This window comes from Schistosoma mansoni, chromosome 7 (assembly GCF_000237925.1).
Source record: "Schistosoma mansoni strain Puerto Rico chromosome 7, complete genome".
Classification (NCBI taxonomy): Eukaryota; Metazoa; Platyhelminthes; class Trematoda; order Strigeidida; family Schistosomatidae; genus Schistosoma; species Schistosoma mansoni.
The window spans coordinates 9,366,721-9,392,464 of NC_031501.1; the positions used below are offsets into that span (position 1 = coordinate 9,366,721).

The 25,744-nt window shown below is 36.4% G+C and overlaps 1 protein-coding gene and 1 non-coding gene across 2 annotated transcripts in view; one reads left to right on the forward strand and one right to left on the reverse strand.

The window, feature by feature from the left end:
• Positions 1–4,811: 4,811 nt before the first annotated feature.
• The window catches only part of Smp_139400 (putative tensin), a gene marked incomplete at both ends in the record, with an annotated part of 109,035 nt that continues 88,102 nt past the window's right edge, over positions 4,812–25,744 (reverse strand). The window contains 6 exons of the mRNA XM_018798809.1: positions 4,812–4,938; positions 6,627–6,635; positions 10,335–10,471; positions 18,200–18,300; positions 20,798–21,094; positions 23,231–23,623. Coding sequence (XP_018653714.1) covers positions 4,812–4,938; positions 6,627–6,635; positions 10,335–10,471; positions 18,200–18,300; positions 20,798–21,094; positions 23,231–23,623 — 1,064 coding nt within the window. The remainder of the gene's footprint in view (positions 4,939–6,626; positions 6,636–10,334; positions 10,472–18,199; positions 18,301–20,797; positions 21,095–23,230; positions 23,624–25,744) is intronic.
• On the forward strand, positions 16,410–16,481 carry Smp_tRNA_01803_Pseudo_TTG.1.1. Its single transcript has one exon. It is a non-coding gene (tRNA).

Consider the following 25,744-nt stretch of genomic DNA (forward strand, 5'->3'; position numbering starts at 1 on the left):
ATTTTTCTCAGTTCTTTTATCGTACCCGTATGTCCTGGTATAGTTGAGGGTGAAGAGAGTTTGCTCCCCCTCTGCATGTGTATATCGTCCCTTCCAGTCAATTCCTACTCACACTCACCTACTAGTAGGGGTGTTGTTTATCAAATTTAGAGAATGAGAAGAGAATATCCGGTGAGAGCTTCAATTGGGTTGTAGGGCACGGAGGATTCACCTAAAGAAGTCGAGAAAACTTGATTCCAACCAATGGCCAATCTGGGTCCTAGGATCGTAAGGGAAAAAGTGGAGTACAAAACTACCCCTGGTCACTGGCTAGTATAGGACCGTGTCTGTTGATGATGTTTCACGGCCTTATGGATAAGACCTCTGGGCCAATAGTTGTGGGAGTAACTGTCTAAGAGAACTACCTGCTTCGATTTGGGCAACCGGGGAATATTTCGGCCCACATACAAATTTAGTGACACCCCTTTGTACCAATGTTTAGATAAGTAGATAATAAATGAATTTTATTGAATCAGTAAGTTAACGATCGAATGTTCTTCATTTACAAGATAAAGATAATTAGGAGAGAACTTCGATTATATGCTTGACGGTATTGACGATTTAGGGTTGTGCTATTATTAGTGAGTGGTGTCACATTCAATTAATCCTAAAGTGCTGGTCAGGTTTTGTTGATCTTGGTTATTACTCAGCGGTCAATCAATTTAAAATATTTCAGCACAAAAAAAAATCAGTCGCTTCGAGAGTAGCCCAGTAGTAAACTCTAGACTGTGACGTTTGTTGGAATTCCGCTTCCAAGGTTTCCTGTTGATCACTTCCAACCACGCGGCATTCAACTTTTTGTTCAACTTCACGAAATTCTATGATTTCTTAAAGATCTAAATTTTAGACTCAACGCGAATATCTTCATAGTCAAAGTGTCCAAATATCAATAGTTTCGTCAAACATCTGAACTTCGCATTCTATTTTTATTCATGAGGTGTTGTTTAAAATTGGCTGTATAATCCTACACGCCTTTATTGAGTTGTATATTAGAAAAGTTACTGTATTAAACGCTTCTTACTTTTATAAGCAAAGATGGATAGTGGCTAGCAGTGGAATCTAGGACTCGCGTATCGTCCTATTTGGGACTCGTCAGCTGGATGTACCTGCATCTCAGAGTTGATGTTCTTCCATGGACTCGGACCCAGTACCGTTCGCTTCAAACGACATCACGTTATACACTTAGCTACTGAGTCCTGATAGCCACTTGCTTGTGCAACGGGGTAAAGTGTAAATTCAGTTTGTTATTATTTGGTTGAATCTTCCCATTGATGTTTAGGACTGCAATCGATGAATACAATAGTTTACATGCGTAACTTTAGTGTGTTCGAAATATTGCATGATCATCTTCCAAAGTTATTAATGAGTAACTCCATTAATCACAGCTTCTCACAAAAACTCCGGGAATTATCCAACACACCTTGGTTTTCAATGTTTGTTGGGGTGGTCCAGAAAATTTCTTGCAATAGACATGACAAGCTCAGGAAACATTAAGAAGCATTTTATTTAATCAGCGTTGACTAGAAGTTTTACCAGAAACATTACGAAAGTGAAAACTCACATGTAGAGTTTCTGATTGGCTGATTACTACACTGCTACTATGTTTAATAGTATTCTATAATTTTCAGGAAAACTCAAGAACTTCTCAACTACTATAAACACCCCTAAAGTGCTTCTCGCGTATTTTGCTACTTTTCTCTTGTGTTCAAGTCGCTGTGTAGTTCTACCTTAGGGGTTACGAGACTAGCTTAGGATCCGAGTATAGCGTTCAGTTTGCAAGACTCATCAATGTTCCAGAAGATAAGATCCGTATATGATGAAATCTACCTTTAATATTTAAACCAATCTTCCTTTGGATAACTAATCTATGCCATTAAGTATATCTCTTAGAAGAGGATATACATTAAGGAAATCACGAATGTGCATCCCTAGGCAAGCCCTAACATGAAATCCTGAAGTGAAGCGGAAAAGTGGAAGGCCAAAAAAACACATTACGTCAGGAAATAGAAGCAGATATGAAAAAGATGAACGTTAACTGGAAAGAATTTCTTGGGACAGGGTTGAATGGAAAATGCTAGTGTGCAACCTATACTCCTCCATGAAGGTTAACGGGCGTAAGTATGTAAGTAACTTTCAAAGTTGAAATCATGAGTCAATTGAAGCTAGACCACCATGGAAAACCTGGAAGCACTAGACGGCTGTTTCGTCCCATTATAGGACTCTTCAGCAGTGCGCATCCACGATCCCGTACTCACGAGATTCAAACCCAGGACATATCAGTCTCGCACCATCGCACTTAACCGATAGACCAATGAGCCGACATCCAACGGTGTTAATCTCTAACTTCAACCAATCGAAGAAATTGAGCAACCGTTGACCAATTGTCTTCAGTGATCTATCAGTTAAGTGCTCTGGCGCGAGACTAGTAGGTTCTGGGTTCGAATCTCACTCGCGAGGCGGGATCGTGTATGCGCACTGCTGAGGAGTCCTATAATATCACGAAACGGCCGTCAAGCAGTGCTTCCAGGTTTTCCATTGTGATCTAGCTTCAATTGACTCATGATTTCAACTTTGAAAAATACTGAAGTCTTCATCAAACCCCTTCTGATTATGTAAGTCACCTTGACAAAATGAAGTCAAACAAGTTTGATTCTTGTATATTTATAAATATATATATATATAGATGTATATATATAGAATATGATTGTATATTGATAGTTAAGTTAGGTTACTTTCCAACATACACAATTAGATAATTTGAAAAAGAGCTAAAATACAATCCAATATTATTGATTTATGCATATATAACTACAAATACTAGAAAATGATCCCCTTTTTAATGTAAAAGGGATAAGAAACATTAAAAATATATATATAGAAACAGAAGACAACAGAATATAATCAATATCAAATTGAAGTATAGATAGATAGATAGATAGATACATAGATAGGGACGTAGATACCGATGTTAGTATCCTTCATTCAGTATCCATCTATAAATTGTATATATATATATATATATATATATATATATATATATATATGTTAGCAACAATTCAATGTGTTAATATACATGTGAGTACTAGTCAGATACTTGTATCCTTGATTTAGTATCCATGTCTATATTGTAATATATCTTAGCAACAACTCAATGTGTTAATATACATGTGCGTACTACATGTGCGTACTAATCAGATAATAATAATAGTAATAGTAATAATAATAATAAAGAATGTTTAATTTAATAAAAGGTACAATTATATTGATTTAAAAAATAATTATATAATTTCTATGTGAAATAATGTTGATTTATATAAGATGGTAACATGTACATTTAGTTGTCATGCTGAGATATCTATATGTAGTTGATTATGATTGAATATTGATTACATATAGATCATCAATTCAATTAAGTTACCATTTAACAAATAAAAAAAGAAAGAAAAGAAAAAAAAGAGAAAAAGAATGTTGCTGTTTTTTTATTGTTTAAATTGTATAAATTGAATATTATGTAGAGTGATCTCTTTTCTTTAAAAACAAAGAGTGGGAGGGGGTACTGAAAAGTAATGATATCACAGTTAGAAATATAATACAGTCAGCTTACTTATTGAATTGAAAAACAAACAAAAAAAAAGAAAGGAAAGGCCAAACTATATCATTATGGTAATTATTCATCTTTATGGTATTGAGAAAGGTTTGGGCATATATATAATAGTGCTGTAACCCCCTTTATATATAAGCTTAGTTACACTACATACATACGCACATGTAAATATATACATATACATATACACACGCACATAAATTTGGATAATAATTATAATAATAATAAAGAACCTATTAAGGGGAGGGGGCAACCAAGATATAAAATGAGTCATTATAATAGAATTATTAAAATATATCCACCCAAATTTGGTTCATCATATTTTGAAAGATACATTACATGGTAACAAATCAATCAATCGATCGATCAATCAATCAATCGATCAATCAATAATAATAATAAATGCAAATGTATATGAAGAGATCATGTATGAATAGTAATAATAATAATATTAATAATAATTATAATAATATTGGTTTCCTTAATAAAGTAGTATATGATCAGTAGTACTATACCTTTTCTTAAATCATGTAGATCTATTACATTCATATATGATCTACGTTTTTAATTGTCTCTGTGTGTGTGTGCGTGTGTGAGTAAGTGAGCGTGCGTATGTGATTGAGTGTGTGTGTGTGTGCGTGTGGCTAATCCTTCACTATTATCATTTTTTTTAAAAAAATTCTTAAATGGAAGACTAAAAAAAAGCAGAAAAAAATTTTGCATGTATAAACAAGAATGATTTTGTTTTCAGTTTTCTTTTTCACTCTTCAGAGAGAGAGAGAGAGAAACAAAAAAAGAAAAAAACAGAAAACGAAAAAAAAGTAAAAAAAAAGAAAGAATAATCGATTTATTACAATAGAATAAAAAATCTTTTTTGTGATGATATATGCAGTTTTTTTTTGTGTGTTTTTGTATTTTTTTTCTTGGTTTCTTTTTTCTTGTTGCTGACAGGAATGCTTCTTTGTTTTTATTGTAAAGAAGAAAAAGGAAACTGGTGTAAACCCCCCTTTTTTTTAGTTTTTATTTTGTTTCCATGCCCATACATTAAGGGTATCATAGAAATGTAAAGGGTATACACATATACATATACATACACATATTAGTAGTCAAGTAGGGAAATATTGATTTGATTACATAATAGTAAACAGAGTAGATAAAATAATAGAGTTTAATATTCATTTAATCGATGCATTATATAATCTGTAATTAGATTTGCATTACATTCTGGTGTATCACATAATACATGGCACATATTCTCTCTTGTATTTTGTTTTCTAGCAACAAAACCAAATATTCTAAAATAAATAAAGGAAAACAAAAAGATTTTACAATTAAACAATCAATATGAAGTAGCAGAATAGGGATTGGAACCCAAGACTTTCGGGTGAATGCATAACCTCTAGATCGTTAAGTCACGTATAGGAACGTCAGTCAGTCAATCAGTAACAATGTAGCACCAGGCACACATATGTATCGGTTCAAGTTGCCATACCTCATCAGCACAACAAGATAAACACCGAATTCATAGAAGTAGTTAATTAAGTGGTGGTAATATATAAAAGATAGGTTGTATATAAGCATATAGCACGGGAAGAAAGGGAAGACAGAAAGTTTATACACCTACACCATTATGATCGATTCTGAGCCATGTCACCTAGAGTCTCCAACCATTGGTTACGATAGTCACGCGGACCCCAATCAAGTAGTCTGTATCTACCAACATGGCTCAGACTAGAAGTTAGTGACTTCAAGCTCTGATGCCACCTTTTGGTTTGGCTGCCCCTAACTTTCTTCCAACCATTGCCAATACTAGTCAGTATAGCGCGTCGTGGTAATCGGTGTTCGAGCATACGTAACACGTGGCTCAACCATCTTAGTCAATGAAGATTCATGACTTCATCAACTGATTTACCATCATTCCCTAATACTCTGCATATAACCTCACTATTACTTACCCAGTGATCCCAGCAGATGTGAGCAATATTTCTAAGGCATCTGTGGTGAAATACTAGTAACTTGCGAGTGTATTCTACCATTAATGGCCACACTTCACAGCCGTAAAGTAGAACACTGTGAACTGCTGTGCAGTATACTCGTTCCCTTAATTGATAGACGGATATCTCGTCTTCACCATAGGTGACGCAAGTTGGCAAAAACCAAACGTGGATGAGCAGGCTCGTCCAGTGCTTCAAGGTTTTCAGTGATTGTTTAGTTAAGATTGACTGATGAATTCAATTATTAAAATTAGTATGAAATCTATCTAATATCATAAACACTTATTAAAATATATTTGTATATCATAGAGATGAATTTAAGCGATGAAACAAAGAACTAGGTAAGTTGAAAAATCCTGGGTATCAGAAATCAGACGTAAAGGCAAGGATTGGCAAAACAAGGACCGCATTCCTACAATTGAATAACATATGGAACTCAAAACAACTCTCAACTAATTTCGAAGTGAGAATCTTCAATACAAACGTCAAGGCAGTCCTACTGTACGGAGCTGAAACATGGAGAACTACTACATCCATCGTCAAGATGGTACAAGTAGTTATAAATAGTTGTCTACGCATAATACTTAACATTCACTGGCCGGATACTATCAGCAACAGTGTTTTATGGGAGAGGACAAATCAGCTTCCAGCTGAGGAGGAAATCAGGAAAAGACATTGGAAGTGGATTGGACATACATTAAGAAAATCACCAAACTACATCACGAGGCAAGCGCTAACTTGGAATCTGGGAGGGAAGCGGAAAAGAGGAAGGCTAAAGAACACATTACGCCAGCAAATAGAAGCAGATATGAAAAGGACGAATGTTAACTGGAATGAACTGGAAAAAATTGCTTGGGACAGGGTTGGATGGAGAATACTGGTAGGCATCCTATGCTCTTCCACGAGGGTTAACAGGCTTGAGTAAGTAAGTAACGAAGTACAATAAAGTGACAATTAGAAGAACTCTATTCTATAGTTAAATAACATACATATCTTTACTGTACAATTCTTAAATATACTTTATTTTAATAATAGTTATATATTACCTTAATTAAATATGGATCTGTAGTTTTTATGGTTCATATATATCTAATCTAATTATGTATTTGTCATTTAGTTATATACTATAAATGACCTAATTATACACATTCTGATCTTGTTTATTGATATTTATGATGATCATGTGAGTTATACAATCTAATCCATTAAACATACATTAACTCTTCTCATATTTTAATTGGGTAGATTGGAGATTGAAAGAATTTGTATGGAACAATAAGGATTCATCAACTTCATTGACTATAAGAAAGTATTTGACAGTACGGATAGAAACTTCCTCTACACTATGGTGTACTTGAGAAGATTGTCAATATCATACGGAATTTCTATGATGGACTACACTGAGTGGAGGACAGCTGATAGATGCATTCCAAGTAGGGACTCAGTGTCAGATAAGGTTGTTTACTCTCAACCATTCTTTTCCTTCTGGTGGTTGAATGAAGATCTTCACATCCGAGAGGAAACATGGAATCAATTAGAAGATTTGGAATTCGCAGATAACCTGGCTCTTCTATTCCATACACACTAACCAATGAAAGTCAAGACAGTCAGTGTAGCGGTAGCCTCTGAAGCAGTAGGCGTCAACATACACAAGAGAAAAAGTAAGACTCTCAAAGACAACACAGACAATACCAACCGAATCACACTTGATGGAGAAGCTCTGGAAGTGGTGGAAAGTTTTACGTACCTGTTCAGCATCATCGATAAATAAACAGGATCTGACGATGTAAAGGCAAGGATTGGCAAATTAATGGCAACATTCCTACAATTGAAGGACTGATAGAACTCAAAACAACTCTCAACAAAATATTATAGTCACAATCTTGAATACAAACGTCAAGACGGTTAGTTCTATTATGCGGAGTTGAAACTTCAAGAACTATCACAACCATCATCAAACGAGTACAAGTATTTATAAACGGTTATCTCCTTAAGATACTTAATGTCCATTGACTGGGATACCATTAGCAACAGCCTACTGTGAAAGAGAACAAATCAGATTCCAAATGAACAGGAAATTACGAAAAGACTCTAGAAATGAATCATGAAGTAAGCACCAACTTAGAATCCTGAAGAAAAACGGAAAAAAAGGAAGGCCAAAGAACAAATTACATCAGAAATTGAAAGTAGACATGAAAAGGATATATAGCGACTGGAAACAGTTGGAAAAGATTATCGAAGACAAGATGGGATGGAGAATCCTGGTGGGCGGCCTATGCTCTATGTTCTATTGGCCTAAAACGGACTACACATTCTTCATTTGGAGACCATATATAATCTACTGGTCATCATAACAGATACCATTTATTGAATATCATTATTATGTCATATATATGTATATAACTTACAATGAGGATTTGAAACCCATTGATCTGAGTTCAGGTGATTCCCAACTATAAAACAAACAAACAAAATTATTATCAGAAGGGGGTTTCGTGGAGATTTTAGTAATTTTATATAGTTGAGATCATGAGTCAATTGAAGCTAAGACCACCATGGACAACCAGGAAGCACTGGATGGCCGTTTCGTCCAATTGCACGAGACTGGTAGGTCCTGGGTATGGAATCCCGCGTGGCGGGATCGTGGATGCGCGTTGCTGAGGAGCCCCACAATGGGACGAAACAGCCGTCCAGTGCTTTCAGGTTTTCCATGGTGGTCTAGCTTCAATCGACTCATGATGTCAACTATATAAAAATATTGATTAACAATTAATTTATAAATAAATAGTCTTAGTAACCATTCTTCCTTTCTTCGTGTGTGTGTGTGTGTGTGAAATCCCGTCATCATATGGTTTCTGTTTATGAATGATGATTGATTAGTATGTGTCATATACAGGAATGAGTAAATCAGAAGAGAGTAAGAGAGAGGGAGAGGAAAAAAGAAGAGAGTTTTACATAGAATGTAGTTCGAACTCGTGTAATAAATTAATTCTTAATATAATAATAATAATGAGTTCAATCCAGTGTGTGTGTGTGTGTGTGTGTGAAGGGTTGACTTTAACCCAATTTCAAGTTTATCAACTGAATGATTATGAAGTATGAGATGAGAATAAATAAGAATCTCATATTCTAGCTTCAAAGGATAAGTCACATTTAATTTGGCAATTCAACTTTATCGACATTTTTCCGCTTAACTGACAACTACTACTGAAATGTTCTGTTTAAGTATCCTTTAATCTAGTAATAAGGTTGTTATTTCTAATGAGAATAGGATGGATTATAATGAAGATTTTAAGTTATAGTTGTACCGATGGTTGGATAACGAATCTTCTTCAGTTATGTTGTGGTGTTAACTACTTATATACACATAAGTAGTATATCACGATGGTCGGGCATAGAATGCATTTTGGCGGAAGATCGAAAAGGAGAGAACGGGAACGGAACGCATTTGGTATGAAAATGCATAAACAATAATAATCAGAGATGATGGACTGATATTTGAAGAAGGAATGGTCAAGATTGAGACAATGGATTGATAGTTTGCAAATAGACTATTTACTGTATGGTTGTCAGATTTTAGTGAGATAATCTGTAATTTTCGTGTCTAATACATTCAATTGTCCCCACTCGTGTTCTTGTTCACTACAATGTCACCTATTTGCTCTTAAAACAAGAGACCAAAGCATTCCAGAATGAGCCCAATTCATTATACGTTAATTATCTGTCAGTTGTAATAGTAAATTAGATTTTAAGATGGTGGTTGGAGGTAGTCAACAGGAAACCCTAGACCTAGGTTTCATGCTACTAGGCACTCGTCAGTAAGGTGTGTCCTTAATCTTGAGGGAACTGATGTTCCTTGACGGATTCAATACCATGTCACTCAGATTCACAGTCAGAGACGTTATCACAAGGTTATTATTTATTTAAACACAAATATTGGTACAAGGAAGCACCAGATATATATGCGCCACACAAATCTCACTGGATTTGTGTGAGGGCTGTGATACTACCCAGCTGCCCAAACTGAAGCAAGTGGTTTTCTGAGGGGACCACACTCGGAGCCTTTAACCTAACGATTTGTTCCACAAGGCAGTGGAGCATCATGAGGAGATGCAATCCCATGGTAGCCGATGACCAACGAGTGATTCATACGCCATTTGTTCCTTCAGGACACTGGAGTCCATGTGGACAATTGGTTTGAAATCAAGGTTTTCCAACTCCCCTAGGTGGACTCGCCGTGTTCACTAACCCGGCTAAAGCACCGGACATTCACTTTTCATCCTCTCAATTTCGTGAGCAACACCCGTTTTGCGAGAAGGCAGTGAGTAGGACTTCCCTTGCAGAGGCTATATACGCATGGCCAAATGAGAGCATTTCGAGAGGGCGAGCGGGCTCTCCCCACCCTCAGCCGTACCAGGGAATTTGGGGGCCCACTGGGTTATCAGGGCACGGATTAACATCCTGTAAGGCTGAGATGTATTTACAATTGATTAATCACTGGGCGGTGATCAATGTTATGTAAATCAAGCCTCCATTAGTTCAATGTCGAGTCACGTAGAATAGTAACCACACTGCAACTTGATCGATAGGATTTTATCTACACTAAGACGAACCTGACATGCATGGCATTGATCACCACCTAGTGATTAATAATTTTGATTTTTCTAAGATTTTCAAAAGTAACTACCCATACTTACCATCTTTGACAAGGATCAATTGAACAAAATGATACAGAATGAAATGGATAATTTCGTCGAAAAAATAATTTTCTCCAATTATCTGTTACTGTTAAACCATCTTGTGATACACGAATTGTTACTTCTGTTTGTCTAACCTATTTGAAAGATAAACAATACTCATTATAAACTTATTCGTTACTACACTTAGCAAGGTTTTGTGTTAGGATAGATCAAAATTGATTTAATGAACTTGGATCAACCTGTTATATCGATTAAGTGAGTACCCTATTTGATATATGAACGTTATATGACCGCCGATTAGAGAGGAGTGCATTGTCGATCCTATCCAATGAAACACCAAAAGCCGTATGAGCAGTCTTGAGTACTTATCAGTCCTGCTATCTGCCTAGCCCAGCCAGTTAAGTCCAGAACACCAATAACAGCCTCTGCAATATGAATCATTATTGACAAACATACTGGGTTTATACACCAATCAAACAGAACATATTGCATCATAAAATAGAAAATAACATATGTACAAGATTTAGCCAAATGTGGCTGTGAATAGGGGGAACAGTAATTAATGGACCAGGGATAATCAGTTGATGAGATCATGAATCTTCACCAACTGAGATGGTTGGGCCACGTGTTACGTATGCCTGAACACCGATTACCACGACGCGCTATACTGACTAGTGTAGGGGATGGTTGGGAGAGAGCTAAGGGCGGCCAAACCAAAACGTGGTATCAGTGCTTGAAGTCACTAACTTCTAGTCTGAGCCATGTTGGCAGATGCAGACTATTTGGTTGGGGTCCGCGTGACTATCGTAACCAATGGTTGGAGACTCTAGGCGACATGGCTCAGAATCGATCATAATGGCGCAGGTGTGTACACCATTTGTCTTCCCTTAAACCTTGAGATTAAAATCGCTTCATAACTTTCTTCCTTCCTATACTATATCCTTATATACAACCTATATTTTATATACTACCACCACCAAATCAACTACTTCTATGAATCCGGTGTTTATCTTGTTGTGCTGATGAGGTATGGCAACTTGGACTGATGCATAAATGTGCCTGGTCTTACGTCGTAGCTGACTGACTGGACTAGGGACAACTCAAGAATGGTAAATCGTATAATAATAGTCTACAGGTCAAAATAAAGCTTGTAATAAGGGGGACATGAATATGAATAGTTCAGTTACTTAACAATTATACAATAGGAAATATACATATCATATTGGTCCATAAATAGTCCTCAAAGTTACCAATCATAAATCTCCATGGGATATAACACAACCAAAGTTCAGTTGGATTCAACTGAAAAGATGATATATATATATTCTTTTGGAGATCACAGAGAACCGAATGATTGATTTATCCTAGTTTAAAATCCTCAGTAGTGTATGTAACTGCTGCCCTGTCGTAGACTTAATCCAAGGCCTTCATATATCTTGCAGTAAGCGGTGTTTAACCCCGACAACAATAGTGGATGGTAACAGTTAAGATCTATTTATGGACTAATGCTGCATATATAATCTTATTGTATAATTGTTAGGTAGCTAAACTATGCATATTCATATCCCCCTTATTGTAAGCTTTATTTTGATCTATAGACCATTATGATACGATTTACCGCTCTTGAGTTATCCCCAGGCTATTAATTACAGTCTCTCACATTCACAGTCACTTTTGACTAGATCCTGTACAAATGTTATTTCCTATTTTATGGTTTGATATGGTCTGTCTGGTCTGTATATAAATCGAGTATGTTTGAAATACATGATTCATATTACGAAGGCTGAGATTAGTGTTCTGGACTAAACAGACAGGGTTAGTTAGGAAGAAGGACCGATAGAGACTCTAGATTGCTTGTACGGCTTTTATGCGTTGTTGGTTCAGTCGATAATTCATTGTTCTCTAATTGGTGGTATCATTACGTTATATGTTAGTAGGACACAAGGCCACAAGTTATAACAAGCGGTTTAAGTTGTACACCACTACTAAGTTGAGATTCAATGCTTTAGAAGTTCAGCCTCAGTTAATTGCTGATATACAGTGACTATTATTTAATGGGGTTGACGACGAGTGTCATATTCCCAAAATGACTGATATCAACCAATCACGAATTCCTATTAAGTATTCACAAAATCACCTGGAAACTGGTTCCTGTTCAGAATATGTTTATAATTTGACTACAATGTTTATGGAGATCAGTTTCATTTGAGAATGTTTTTCCATATGACATCAATCAGTTCTGCTCTCCCTCACTCTAAAATTTCACTTTCGGACCTACATACAAGACAGTTACTCCAGAAACAATAGTCATTAGACAAAGAGAGAAAAGATAAATTTAATACAGCTGAACAAAAAGTGAAGCCAGTTTAAGATAGCAGTAAGGAGATGACTAAGAAATTCGACAATACATCTTAGTTACTCATAAGTAATATAAATAGAATACTTAAATTTTATCGGCCGGTCCTAGGTATCACACATTTTGATGATAGTAGGATTGAAAAATGGGGAGTATTGAAGAACTCGTATGGTAAGTGATGTCAGTCGGGGAATTTAAAACTTAGAATGAAACAGCTAATAAATAGTGTATGATTTTCAATATTTCTTAATGTAACCCCCATTCAATGAAGAAAGGTCACACTAAAGAACATTAGATCTAATTTCAACATCAGAAGGGGGTGCCGGCTCAGTGGTCTATCAGTTAAGTGCTCTATCACGAGACTGGTAGGTCCTGGGTTCGGATCTCGCGAGGCGGGATCGTGAATGCGCACTACCACTGAGCAGTCCCACAATAGGATGAAACGGCCGTCCAGTGCTTCCAGGTAGTCTAGCTTCAATTGACTCATGATCTCAACTAATTTCAACAATTGTTACATTCAGAAGGAAATGCCTTCTTTGGACATGAATCATAGTTTTCTGAGCATGTTGTTTACTTATGAATGAATTAAAGCTGGATTACTGATCATTAAATTTAGATGCTTTTCTCTAAGATCTAGAGTTTCACAAACATTTGATCTTACAGTATCACATTTCATCCTCGAATAATATCGTCTATGTATAGTGTTTCCTGTTACCATTGATACTGCTATTATTTCAACTGCTTTGGCATCATCACTCTGTGTTGGTGAGACATGGTAAATTAAATCGATGTATCATATTTGCCACGTTTTACGTTGTATACGACTGACGGTCCTAATAATCTCCTTTTGCTGCTAATGATTGATTTAGTTTAAAATTCCAAAATTTAGAAAAATGATGTGATCATGTTTAGACCGGAATTGAAAGGAAGATTAATATAAGTGTCGCAGCTACTTATTTCAAAACAGATCAACTATGGTTATCAATTAAGCACGCAGGACTCGAACCGAGGATCGTAAGTGTATACTGTTGAGAAGTCCAACACCAAGACGAATCGGTCGTCCAGTGCTTCCAAGTTTTCCATGGTGGTTTAGTTTAAATCAACTTATGGGTTAAACTATTAGATGACTAAGATCTCCACAAACCCCCATTCTGATTATACAAGATCAAGCCAAAAGTGGCTGTGAGTATGAGAGACTGTAGAATCCTAATTAATCATTCAAAAAAAGCCCCATTGTGATTAAGATCAAAATTATAGATTGATTCATGTCACGTAGGCTGAGATTTGTGTTCTGGACTCAACAGGCCGGCAAAACTAGTCAGGAAGAAGGATCAATAGAGACTCTAGACTGCTTGTACAGGTTTATGTGTCATTGGTCCGGTCTATAAGTAACTGTTCTCTAATTGTCGGTATCATTACGTTACATGTTAATAGGACACAAGGCTACAAGTTATAACAGTAGTATAATCAAAAATTGTTTCTTTTTCGTACACGTGTATACTCTCATATGAGGTGTTATCTAAAGTCTTAAGTTCTGTTGAGTTTTCCATGTGGATTATGATATCTTATATGCAAACTGTTGAGCTACTATAACGAGTATACAAATTTATTACAATTTGTATTCTAGTGTAGTATGATCTACTTATATCCATATAAGTAGTGTATGCTGATGGTTAGAAATTGAGAATGTATTTTGGCAAAAGATCGATAAGGAAAGAACAGGAATGAAGCACAATCAGTACGAAAATGCATGAACAATAAGAATTAAAGAAAACGGATTGATATTTGCAGAAGAAACAGTTAAGATTGAGACAATTGCTTGTTCTTTTGAGATAGTCTGTAATGTTGTGCTTAAATACTTTCGATTCTCCCAACTAGTGATCTTTTCACTACACTAGTTGTAAACATATTAGTTAACTGACATATAGATGATTCCTTTGATGATCTATCTTTGCATAGGATGGTTCAGTCGTCAGTGCAATAAAACAACCAGCTATCAATCATTAATGTATGATTAGTTAGTGTAATCGTCTCAATCTAATAGGAGATTAATTGAAGCTTGAATGATTCATTAGTAATATTTTAGTTCCTAATATTGATTAAAGCAGATATGAAAAAGATGAACAACAAGTGGAAAGAATTACTCAGGACAGGGTTGGATGAAGAATGCTAGTGTGCGCCCAATGCTCCTCCACGAGGGGTAAGAGGTGTAAGTAAGTAAGTAAGTAAGTAAGTAAATAAGTAAGTGATATTGAATAAGTAAGTGATATTGATTAAAGTGGGTTTCAGACCTACATATTACAGTAGCTTCGATGAAAATGTGGTTTTCTATTTTATGGTTTGATAAGGTCTGTTTGGTTTGTATATAAGCCTATCATGTTTGAGCCTGAGATTTGTGTTCTGGATTCGACAGGTAGAGCTAGATGGGGAAAAAGGGTTAATTGGATACCTAGGCCACTGATACAAGTGTATGCATCATTAGTTGGTCGTATGAGTCAGCGTACCTAAATTAACAATCGTATTTTGACATAATCGTATAAAGTAATGATATAACTGGTTCTAATGAATAAAATACTGAAGATTAAAAGTATGATTAGAAGTTTAAAATGAATTCACTTAGTATTGTTTGTTTGAATCTTCCCATTGATGTTTAGGACTGCAACTGGTCAGTCTCTTATTGACTATATGTACATCCTGTGCGGACTGCCTCGATATTGTCTGAAGTCACAAGCTTTATGAGCAAAGATGGATAGTGGCTAGCAGTAGAATACAGGACACGCGCTCTATTCTATTTGGGACTCGTCGGCTGGATGTACCTGCATCTCAGAGGTGGTGTTCACCCTGGGACTCGAACCCAGTACCATCGCTAGCCACTATCCTTCTTTGCTTATAAAGTTTAGAATGAAGTTTTAATGTCACAATTAAAAATTACAGTTTGGGATTATCATTTCAGACTTAGGACTAGGGTTACATATAGAATCCTTTTTTTCTAATCTTCTTTAGAACCCAAGTTCACGTCGGGGAGAGGGGAGAGACTATAATGAGAATTACCAAACGAAATAGATAATTTCATTCTGTCTAAGATGAATGATCTAATGGTAAGGTTAAGCAAACACATGATTAATGATTGTCTTGACAGATATAAATCATGTCATAAACTTAAGGTTGTTCATTGTATTCGCCTAAAAACAAAAGTCGTTTCCCTTCTTTTCTTTTTCAAGTTAATTGTCATAAATCATTCAGTGGCCCGAAGCAATGTCACAGATAATCAATTCCATTAAAGATTCACTTGGTGTTGTGTACTTGTATCTTCCCATTGATGTTTAGGACTGCAACTGATCAGTCTCTAATTGGAATATGTGCATACTGTGCGTATTGCCTCGATATAGCCTTAATTCACAAGCATAGATAGTTAGTGGCCAGCAGTGGAATCCAAAATGCACATTTCTTTCTATTTGGGACTCGTCAGCTGGATGCACCTGCATCTCAGAGTTGATGTTCACTCCGGGACGCGTCCTGGATTCCACTGCTAGCCACCATCCATCTTTGCTTATAAAGCGTGTGACTTCAGGCAATATCGAGGCAGTCCGCACAGTATACACATATGCCAACAAGAGACTGACCAGTTGCAGTCCTAAACATCAATAGGAAGATAAAAGTGTACAACACCAAGTGAATATAACTTCACCCCATTGTACAAGCAGGTGGCTATCAGGACTCAGTAGCTAAGTGGATAACGCGATTGCGTTTGAAGCGAAAGGTACTGGGTTCGAGTCACAGAAAGGACATCAGCTCTGAGATACAGGTATTTCCAGCTGACGAGTTCCAAGTAGGATGAAGCGTGCGTCCTGGATTCTACTGCTAGCCACTATCCATCTTTCAATTAAAGATTGTTTAATTATTGATAAGGAAGAGATCATAATTTATGAACGAATCAATCAAACTTAAGATGGTCAGTCTTGGATTTCGGAGAGAAATTCATTCATTCCATTCGGCTAAATAATGTTTTGACACTTTAGCTGATGTCAGTTCGTGATAAAAAACCTTAATTCTAGTTCTTAATCCAAACTTCAAACTCTAAATCTTAATCCTACTTCTTTTTATTGATTTAAAGCTTTAGTAGATGAAATTAGGATAATACATTGGAAGTGGATAGGACATACATTAAGGAAATCACCAATGTGCATTACAGGGCAAGCTGTAACTTGAAATCCGGAGGGGAAGCGGAAAGGAGGAAGGCCAGAGAACACGTTACGGCGGGAAGTAGAAGCAGATATGAAAAGGACTGAAAGGAACTGGAAAGGATTGCTCTGGATATAGTTGGATGGAGAATACTGGTGGGCGGCCTATGCTCCTCCACGAGGGGTAACAGGCGTAAGTAAGTAATGTGAACAATGTTGAGATTCAATATTTAGATTTCATGTCTATATGACAAATTGTTTGATGAAACTATAAATCATTCATAACACAAATGGTTGAGATACATGGTATACATGGTTAGCCATTATATACTCAAATTCACCGGACGGTTAGCACAGTACAGCATAAGGTCAAATCAAGGTATAACTTCAGTCAATGTGTCAGTAACAATAACGGAAAACACGAAAAGTAACTAACTATATTAACTGATAGCCTACTTGAATATCAGGATTCCCTCTTCCTGTCATCCAGACACTTCAACAAGTTATCTGTTTCTTTATGTTTATTTTGATACATCATTATGGCTATTATTCACATAACCTATTAAGGTATGTTTCTGAAAAGTGTACAACCTTTCGTTGTTCAAGTTACAAAACAACCAATCAGAGACATCGTGGTGGCTTTCAGTATCCATAGGAGACAATGACCATTATTCAGATGCCAATTGACTCGACTGTTAACATCTAACTGGCGATCGCTCAATATTTATCGTCAGAATCCATCAAGAAGTAAGAGACGGTAACCTTTTGAAATACTTGGTGCTCAGAATTCTACATTATACCAAACATTGATATGCTTTCTGGTATTACGAGTTCACCTAACTCGGTAAACGGAACGAAGGTTAAAGACACTGTGACACAATAGGCTATTCTAATCCGTTGTCCCTGCCCCTGCTAACACTAGATCAACAAATGTTGATTAGGCGTAGAGAATGTATTCTACAAGCATCCAGAAAATACGAAGTCACTAAGCTTACAAATCAAGCTTATTTATACAATGATAGAAACGACCTTGGGAGAGCCACAAAACAGCATATTAAAAAAGTCCGCCAACCAATGACAGTCAAAGATTACCGAGTGGGGAATGTAAACTGACGAGTCCCAAATAGGACGAAACGCGCGTTCTGGATTCCATTGCAAGCCACTATCCATGCTTATAAAATTAAGGCTATATCGAGGCAATATGCACAGTATTCACATATGCCAATAAGAGAGTGATCAATTGCAGTCCTAAACATCAATGGGAAGATTCAAACAAACAATACTAAGTGAATAAATGACATAGTAATACAGGGAATAAACTTTACCTGAGCTGCATTTTCTAAAAGTACATCAACTGCTTTACGAATTGCTGATGAACCTGTAAGATTCTCAGTGTCAATACTTCCTAAATAAATCGATGTAAATGCTGGGTAAAATGTAAAAAAAAATACAAAAAAGTAGATTTCGGGCTGATTAAATTGAATGAAAAGGGGTCACATTGAGTAATGATCATTAAACGTGTGAAAATATCAATAAAGGATATCTGGTGAGACTACAAATTGTGGACGACCTTTGAGTGACCCTAGAATGATCTTAAGAGTGTCCACCTAGTAACTAGGACTTGGAATTATGATTTACAGTTGATGGTTAAGGTTAAGAATTAGATTTAGGGTTTTCATCACGAATTGACATCAGCTATAATGCCGAAACTCTATTTAACCGAATTCATGAGTGAACTTCGTGCCGAAATCCGAGACCTTTTATCTTATACGTGATTGGTTCGTCCATAAATTATATTCTCGTTGAACATCAGTGTCGATGATAATGATTGAGTTCTGATCAGTTGATCTGATTGTCTCATCATCACTACTTCAAGTAGAGGAATCTAGAATCTGAGACATTTCGTCTTAGTTACAACTCGTCAGTTGGATGTATCTGTTTCTAGGTCAGTTTTCATACTGAGACTCGAACCCTATACAATTTGCTTCAGGTCTCTAAGGAGTTATCCTTTGAGTTACTGAATGCAGATAGTCACTCAAACGAACAATTTTTACAGTCAGTGGTATTATCAATATGTGGTCTTTAATCGCTGTGAAAATGAAGGACAATAAGACAGTTCTTGAAAAAGAAAAAGAATCTTATCCAATACAGATGCCTGAGATATATGATCAATATATTCAGCTAATCCAGACCTCAAAGTGCAATGCTGGTGAAAGTAGGGATAGATTAGAAGAAAACTAGGCAAGGAGAAATCGAGACATAAAATTCGTATATGATGTAATTGACTATTGAACTGGAATGAGCTGCTAGATGCAGATTACCTAGTGTGAATCATCAAGATAACCAAGATCAGCAGTTGAAGACGTTGGTCCATATCTCTGAAGGTATCTCAGAAATGAAGATGAAAGACTTCCCCCTCATGGAACCCAAAAGCATTCACGTCCTGTTGTAAACAAACTGATTATAGATCAGAAATTCATCATCCAATGTTGCTTTTGATATTCATTACACTTTTGATATCGTTGAATTTCTACTTCTTACTAACATTTGACTAGACCTTCTTGGAATCCATGTCGAAGATAGACACTAATGATCATTATTTAAATCTGAAGTTTGTTTACATTATACAAATGTTTACTCAACTGAATGACTAAGTCGACTATAGTCAACTCAACTTAAGAATTCCCCAATAATGTCTTCAGAAATCTTTCATCCAATTCAAGAGTTATATGTTATTACTCTGACTGGATGATCACTTACTGTTATTAAACTTAGAATGTCTTTAGAACTTTCCAGAGATTAAACGTAACCGATAACCACACTTGTTCCCTATATATTGATTAACCTTCAAATAAATCTTCTATAAACACTTTGCGCTCTTTCTTTTCCATTCACACTTCTTATGTCAAGGAATTCTATGGATCCAAGATGCTGGTACGGAGTCATTATCAAGTGATGGAGAAGATTTGTAGCTCAGGTGGATGATTTTGATGGAGTTTTGTTCTCTCAGCTGGATGGTTTGATCGTGAAGATTTCATCGTCCTTCTGAACGACATCATCAGTACTTCTACCCGATGTTTGTGGTGATGATGTTGTTCAGATGGACGATGAAAGCTTCACGACCAAATCATCCAGCTCAGAGAACAAAACTCTATCAAAGTCCTTATCAAGTATTTGGGTAGCAGACTTATCACAGATACAAAGTAAACACTCGAGTTGACGTGAAAAAAAAATCGATTGTTTTTTCGCTGTGTAAACATATTTTTCTTGAAAAAAGAAAATAACTAGTTGCTGTCATATCAACAATAACAACAGATGGTCAAGATTATCAATGACATTTATGTTTTATTCTAACATATTCGGAAGGGGGGGGAAGGGAAGATAGAGGAGGTTATTATTATGTAAATATAAAGGATTAGTTTATTTGTATAATTATACTACTATTACTATTACGCAAGATACTTCGGATCCGTTGGCCAGACACTATCAGCAACAAACTACTGTGGGAGAGAACAAACCAGATTTCATCCAGCGGAGGAAGAAATCAGGAAGAGGCGCTGGAAGTGGATAGGACACACATTGAGGAAATCACCAAACTGCGTCACAAGGCAAGCACCCACATGGAATCCTGAAGGTCAAAGGAGAAGAGGAAGACCAAAGAACACATTACGCCGAGAAATAGAGACAGACATGTGAAGAATGAACAAAAGTTGAATAGAACTAGAAAGAAAGGACCAGGACAGAGTGGGTTGGAGAATACTGATGGGCGGTCGATGCTCCATTGGGAGTTACAGGCGTAAGTAAGTAAGTAATTACTATTACTCATGTAACTACTGATGATTGTTTTATTGCAGAAGATATTAGAAATAAACTGCACAATATACTATTTGTTATCTGTTAAATAATAAAACAAATATACTCACTTCTTCCTGAATCTGGAGGACCTATTGGTCCTAGTTCACCTTCATAAACAGCAGGAGGAGATCTATTCGATCTAGACTTGGAACCGCTAAATGGTTCAAGAAAACTGTCTTGTTTAGTTGAATGATGTATACTCGGTTGTGAAGGATGTGTTCCTGACTGTTGGTGTTGTTGTATTGGATTACATGATGATTCCATTTCATAAGATCCTAAGTCAGTAGGTACAGATTCTGTTGGATGTCGTACTGAAACTCCTTGGGATCTATCAGTTCTATGAAAGTCATGAGGACTTTCAGAGCCTACATATATGGAAAAAAATTACTATCAAATATAGATTTAAATAACTTAACATAACTCGAAGCAAATTTTATCCCTGCCTGACATGATTTATGGATTCAGTTAAAACCAGCTAGAACTTGACATTAGTGACCATAAATAAAGATGAACCAGACCTTTCAGAGAAAGATCCTAAAAATAGGTTCCTTACATGTGTACGTGTGTATAATAACACTGGGATACAACCACATCCAGTTGATGAATCATAAATAGAAGAAAATGACGCGTTTGCTGGATTCCATTGCTGACTAAATATCAGTTATACTGAATTATCAGTATATGGTTGTGGAGATTGTTGAGTTTCATTTGGAATTATGAAACGATCAATGTTAGACCACCATTGAAAACCTGAAAGCACTGGACGGCCGTTTATTCCTCAGCAGTGGAGTTCAACCTTGCAGTGTTTGAGGCAGTTACCTACCGAAGTCAATGTAAGCAATATCCTGGGTTGATTGAAATTAGACATTGGAAACATTAGATACTAGATCAGTGGTCACGTGTGGGACCGAAGGTCCTGAGTTCGGGTAACGCGTATGGGGTCGTGGATGCTCATTGTTGAAGAGTCCCATACTAAAACGAAACGGTAGTCCAGTGCTTACAGGTTTTCAATGACGGTCTAACATCGGTCGGTACATGATCTCAATTAAACTGAATTGTTTATGATGAAACAATAACTGATTTCTTCGGTATTTTACAATACTGTCAATAAGTCATTATGAATGCACAAACTTCAGTCAACCATCTTCATAATGAAATTATGTAATCAAAGATTTCATGAAAGTGACTCAATGATAATGTGCTTCACTATCAAGCTACAAGATCCTGAATATACAATGCCAATAGGCTGGAAACTACTAAGCGGAAACATCTGTTCAATGCTCACTAACATATCTGCTAATTCCGTAATTTGCGTCTGTCATTGATTTATTTACATAGTAGAAATCCAACTATTTCAGGGACTGAGACAAACAACATTAATAGTATTCAACGTTGATTGAGTAACATAGAGGAATTGAAGCTGGAAATGTTGGTCATTAGTCTAAACCTACTGTAGTCATCATAGGATAATTAGTTCTGGAAGCTTTTCTCTGATAGAATCATAAGTCAATAACTGAAGTGTTGGTCAGTACTTTTTGACTTACAATAGGTCCGAAGCTGATAAGCATTTAGTCTCCAGGAAATCTTAGATAGAATTTCAGACAAAGCAAATACTTGTTCATTGAATGTATTAAGAACCATCTGTTTAAAAATCTACTTTCTCACAAGGTTGTACATGATTATAGAGAATATTCATAGTTTTAATGGAAACAGGACTACTAGTGAATGGTATTGATTGTGAGAATTTCTTGAAAGATACACCTTAGTATAATTCAGTTGTAAGATCATAATTGAAATCATGAGTCAATTGAAGTTAGATAACCATGGAAAACCTGGAGGTGAGGCGAGATCGTGGATTCGTACTGCTGAGGAATCCCACAATAGAACGGAAGGGCTGTCCAGTGCTTTCAGGTTTTCTATGGTGGTCTAACTTCAATTGACTCATGATTTCAACTATGAAAATACTGAAATCTTCACAAATCATATGCTCACTAGTGACTGACTTCAAGATATATGTCCTGGAGTTCTAGTGAGAAGCATTGATCAGTGGAGTTCAACCACGTCTGGTGTGAGATGACAACTCACTGAAGATAATTGGTGAACGGCTGCTCAAACTCCGTGGATTGGTTGAAGTTAGACATTAACACCGTTGGATTCCGGCTCAGTAGTCTATCGCTTAAGTGCTCTGTCGTGAGACTGATAGGTCCTGGGTTCAAATCTCGCGAGGCAGGATCGTGGACGCGCACTGCTTAGGAGTCTCACAATAGGACTTCCACTACTAGTCACTATCCATCTTTGCTTATAATACATTTGATTGTCCCCACTGGTGTTCTTGTTCACTACAGAGATACCGTAAAGCGGGGATTATATAACACCGATTTGCGTAACTTCGCAATCAACCACATAGATCATACACTCATCTAAAGATGTTCTAATGATTACAAATGACTATCATCATATACAAACTCATTATAGTTTAACTTATTCATGTATAAACATACCAGTATGATAAGATCCAACTTGTGTAGTATACTTTGGTATGATTGAAGTTGGTGATATATGATCTGAATATGAATTTCTTGTTAATACAATTAATGAAGGAAGACTATTCATTGAAGTAGATAATTTAAATGGTAATTTTAATAGACATGGTAATGCTAATGATTGTATAGTATGTTCATATATTAAACTAACTAAATTAGTAAATATTGGTTCATTTGATGATCCACGTAATCGAACTGGTTCATGGATAGCACTTAAAGCTGATGAATCCATTGGAATATTAGATGATGGTAATAATGTACCAGATATACCAATTGGATGATATATAGTAGATGATGTTATAGATTGTAAACCTTCAATTAAATAATGTCGTATAGAATCGGATTCTTCACCTGTATATAGAATAAAAAATAGAGTAAGACTAGGTATATAGTGATGAATTATATAAAACAGAATAGTGCTATAACAGGCAACATTTACATCGTTGACGAAAGTTAATGAAATAATCACTGAGAGCCAGGAAGTACTGGATAGCTAGATTGATCTAGTATGTTATACTTCAATAATGCTCAACCACGATCATTACTAACTGGTTAGCGTTTTTTTAGCGAGTTAGTTTTCTACGGGATAGGGTCGCTAACCTCATACACAACCTTCCTCTTTTATCCGGGTTTGGGACCGACAGTAGCCCCCCGGAGGGGCTACAGGCATTAAACTCAAGACTATCGGTTTGGCGGTGAGTCTTTAAGCATTAGCTAAATAAGACAACATCCAATGATTTACATGTTTAATTTCAATCAATCCGTCATATTGTGCAGACATCTTTCGATAACACTAGTAAGTGATTGTTTCATACTCGATATGGTCGATCTTCAAGTGATCACGACTTTCACCTTAAGACTTTGGGAACACACTCGCGAAACAAGGTAGTAGTAGATACAGTGTGAGTAGGTGTTTTTTTCGTGGAATTTGAATATGCCTAGTTTATAAAAACAATATTGAATAATAATTACGTAGATGAGCATTTAGAGAGATCGATAGATAGTAGAGGGTACTATACAACTGTTTCGTTCTAACTCGAAACCCTTTAATGATATACATTCACTAATCCGCACATACTGATTCGAACCTATGATTTACAAGTCATTCAGTCAACATAATAACTTCATGTTACTTGGGTTCGTTCAATCCTTTGTGGGGTACTGGATAAGTATGAACCGCTTGGTAACTAAATAGATTCAAACATCTCAGTCTAACATAAGGTCACTCGCTGTAAAGCTATGTCACACGAGTTTGTATCCGCCAGGGAGCATCGGTTCCATCAAGATTACATGTAAATCCCACTAACAAGTGTCAAATAGCATGAAACCTCAATCTACAGTTTCTTGTCGAATATCTTCAACCGCCTATCATAAAAAATATATAAGAAACATTCATTCTCTTTCTGGCTTCATCGGAATGTCTATTCTAGCAATTTAATTAAAAGATATCTAGCGAGTCAGTCAGTCACAACATAGAACTTCGTACGTACGTACGTACGTACATCAGTTCAAGTTGCCATACCACATTAGCACAGAGATGTAGTTGTCGATTCAAATCCCATAGTAGTAGAAGTAGGAAGAGTATACGCAGTATTTGAAAAAATCAAGCTTTGCAGATGTTATTTAAGGAGTATAATCCAGTGAAATAAATTTGGAAAGAGAAAAAGGTAGAAAACTTGGGAAAACACAAATAGTGGATGCATCTGCGCCATTGCAAACGGTTTCGAGTCATGTCATTCAAGGTCTCTAACCATCGATTGCTATCACCTCGTGGATTCCAACCAGTTAGTCTACACGTACCAACATGGCTCAGTCCATTTGTCAGTGACTCAATGGATTTGTGCCATGTTTTGGTCTGGCCGGCTCCTAGCTTTCCTATGACCTACTCCTACACCATAAAACATTGCACGTCGGGGCATTCGGTGGGTGAACATACGTAACACGTGTCCCAGCCATCTCAACTGATGAAGTTTCACTACTTCGATAATCGATTTGACATCCTTACCTAGTACCCATTTCCTAACAAGTGCATTACTTACTCGGTGGTCCCGGGATATACGAGCAATGCTTCGAAGACATCTATGATCGAATACTAGTAGCCTACGAATATCCTCTACTCTTACTGGCCATGTTTCACTGTCATAAAGTTGGACGGAACGAACTGCTGCACAGTAAACCGGTCCTTTGGTTGCTAGATGGATATCTCACCTACGTCATAAATGACGCAAGTTGGTGAAGGCTAGACGAGCCTTCTGTATCCGTGCTGAAATTTAGTCACGCATCAGACCACAAGGGCTGATGAGACTCCCAAGATAAGTTGAGCCGTCAACATGCTCAACGACTTCACTCCATATCATTAGTTCAGGTGTCGATACAACCCAATCTAGCGAGTCCACATACCATTAAATAGAAAAAAAAACCCAGATTTTTCTACCATACATGAAAAATAACATTCTGAAACACTTGGAAATC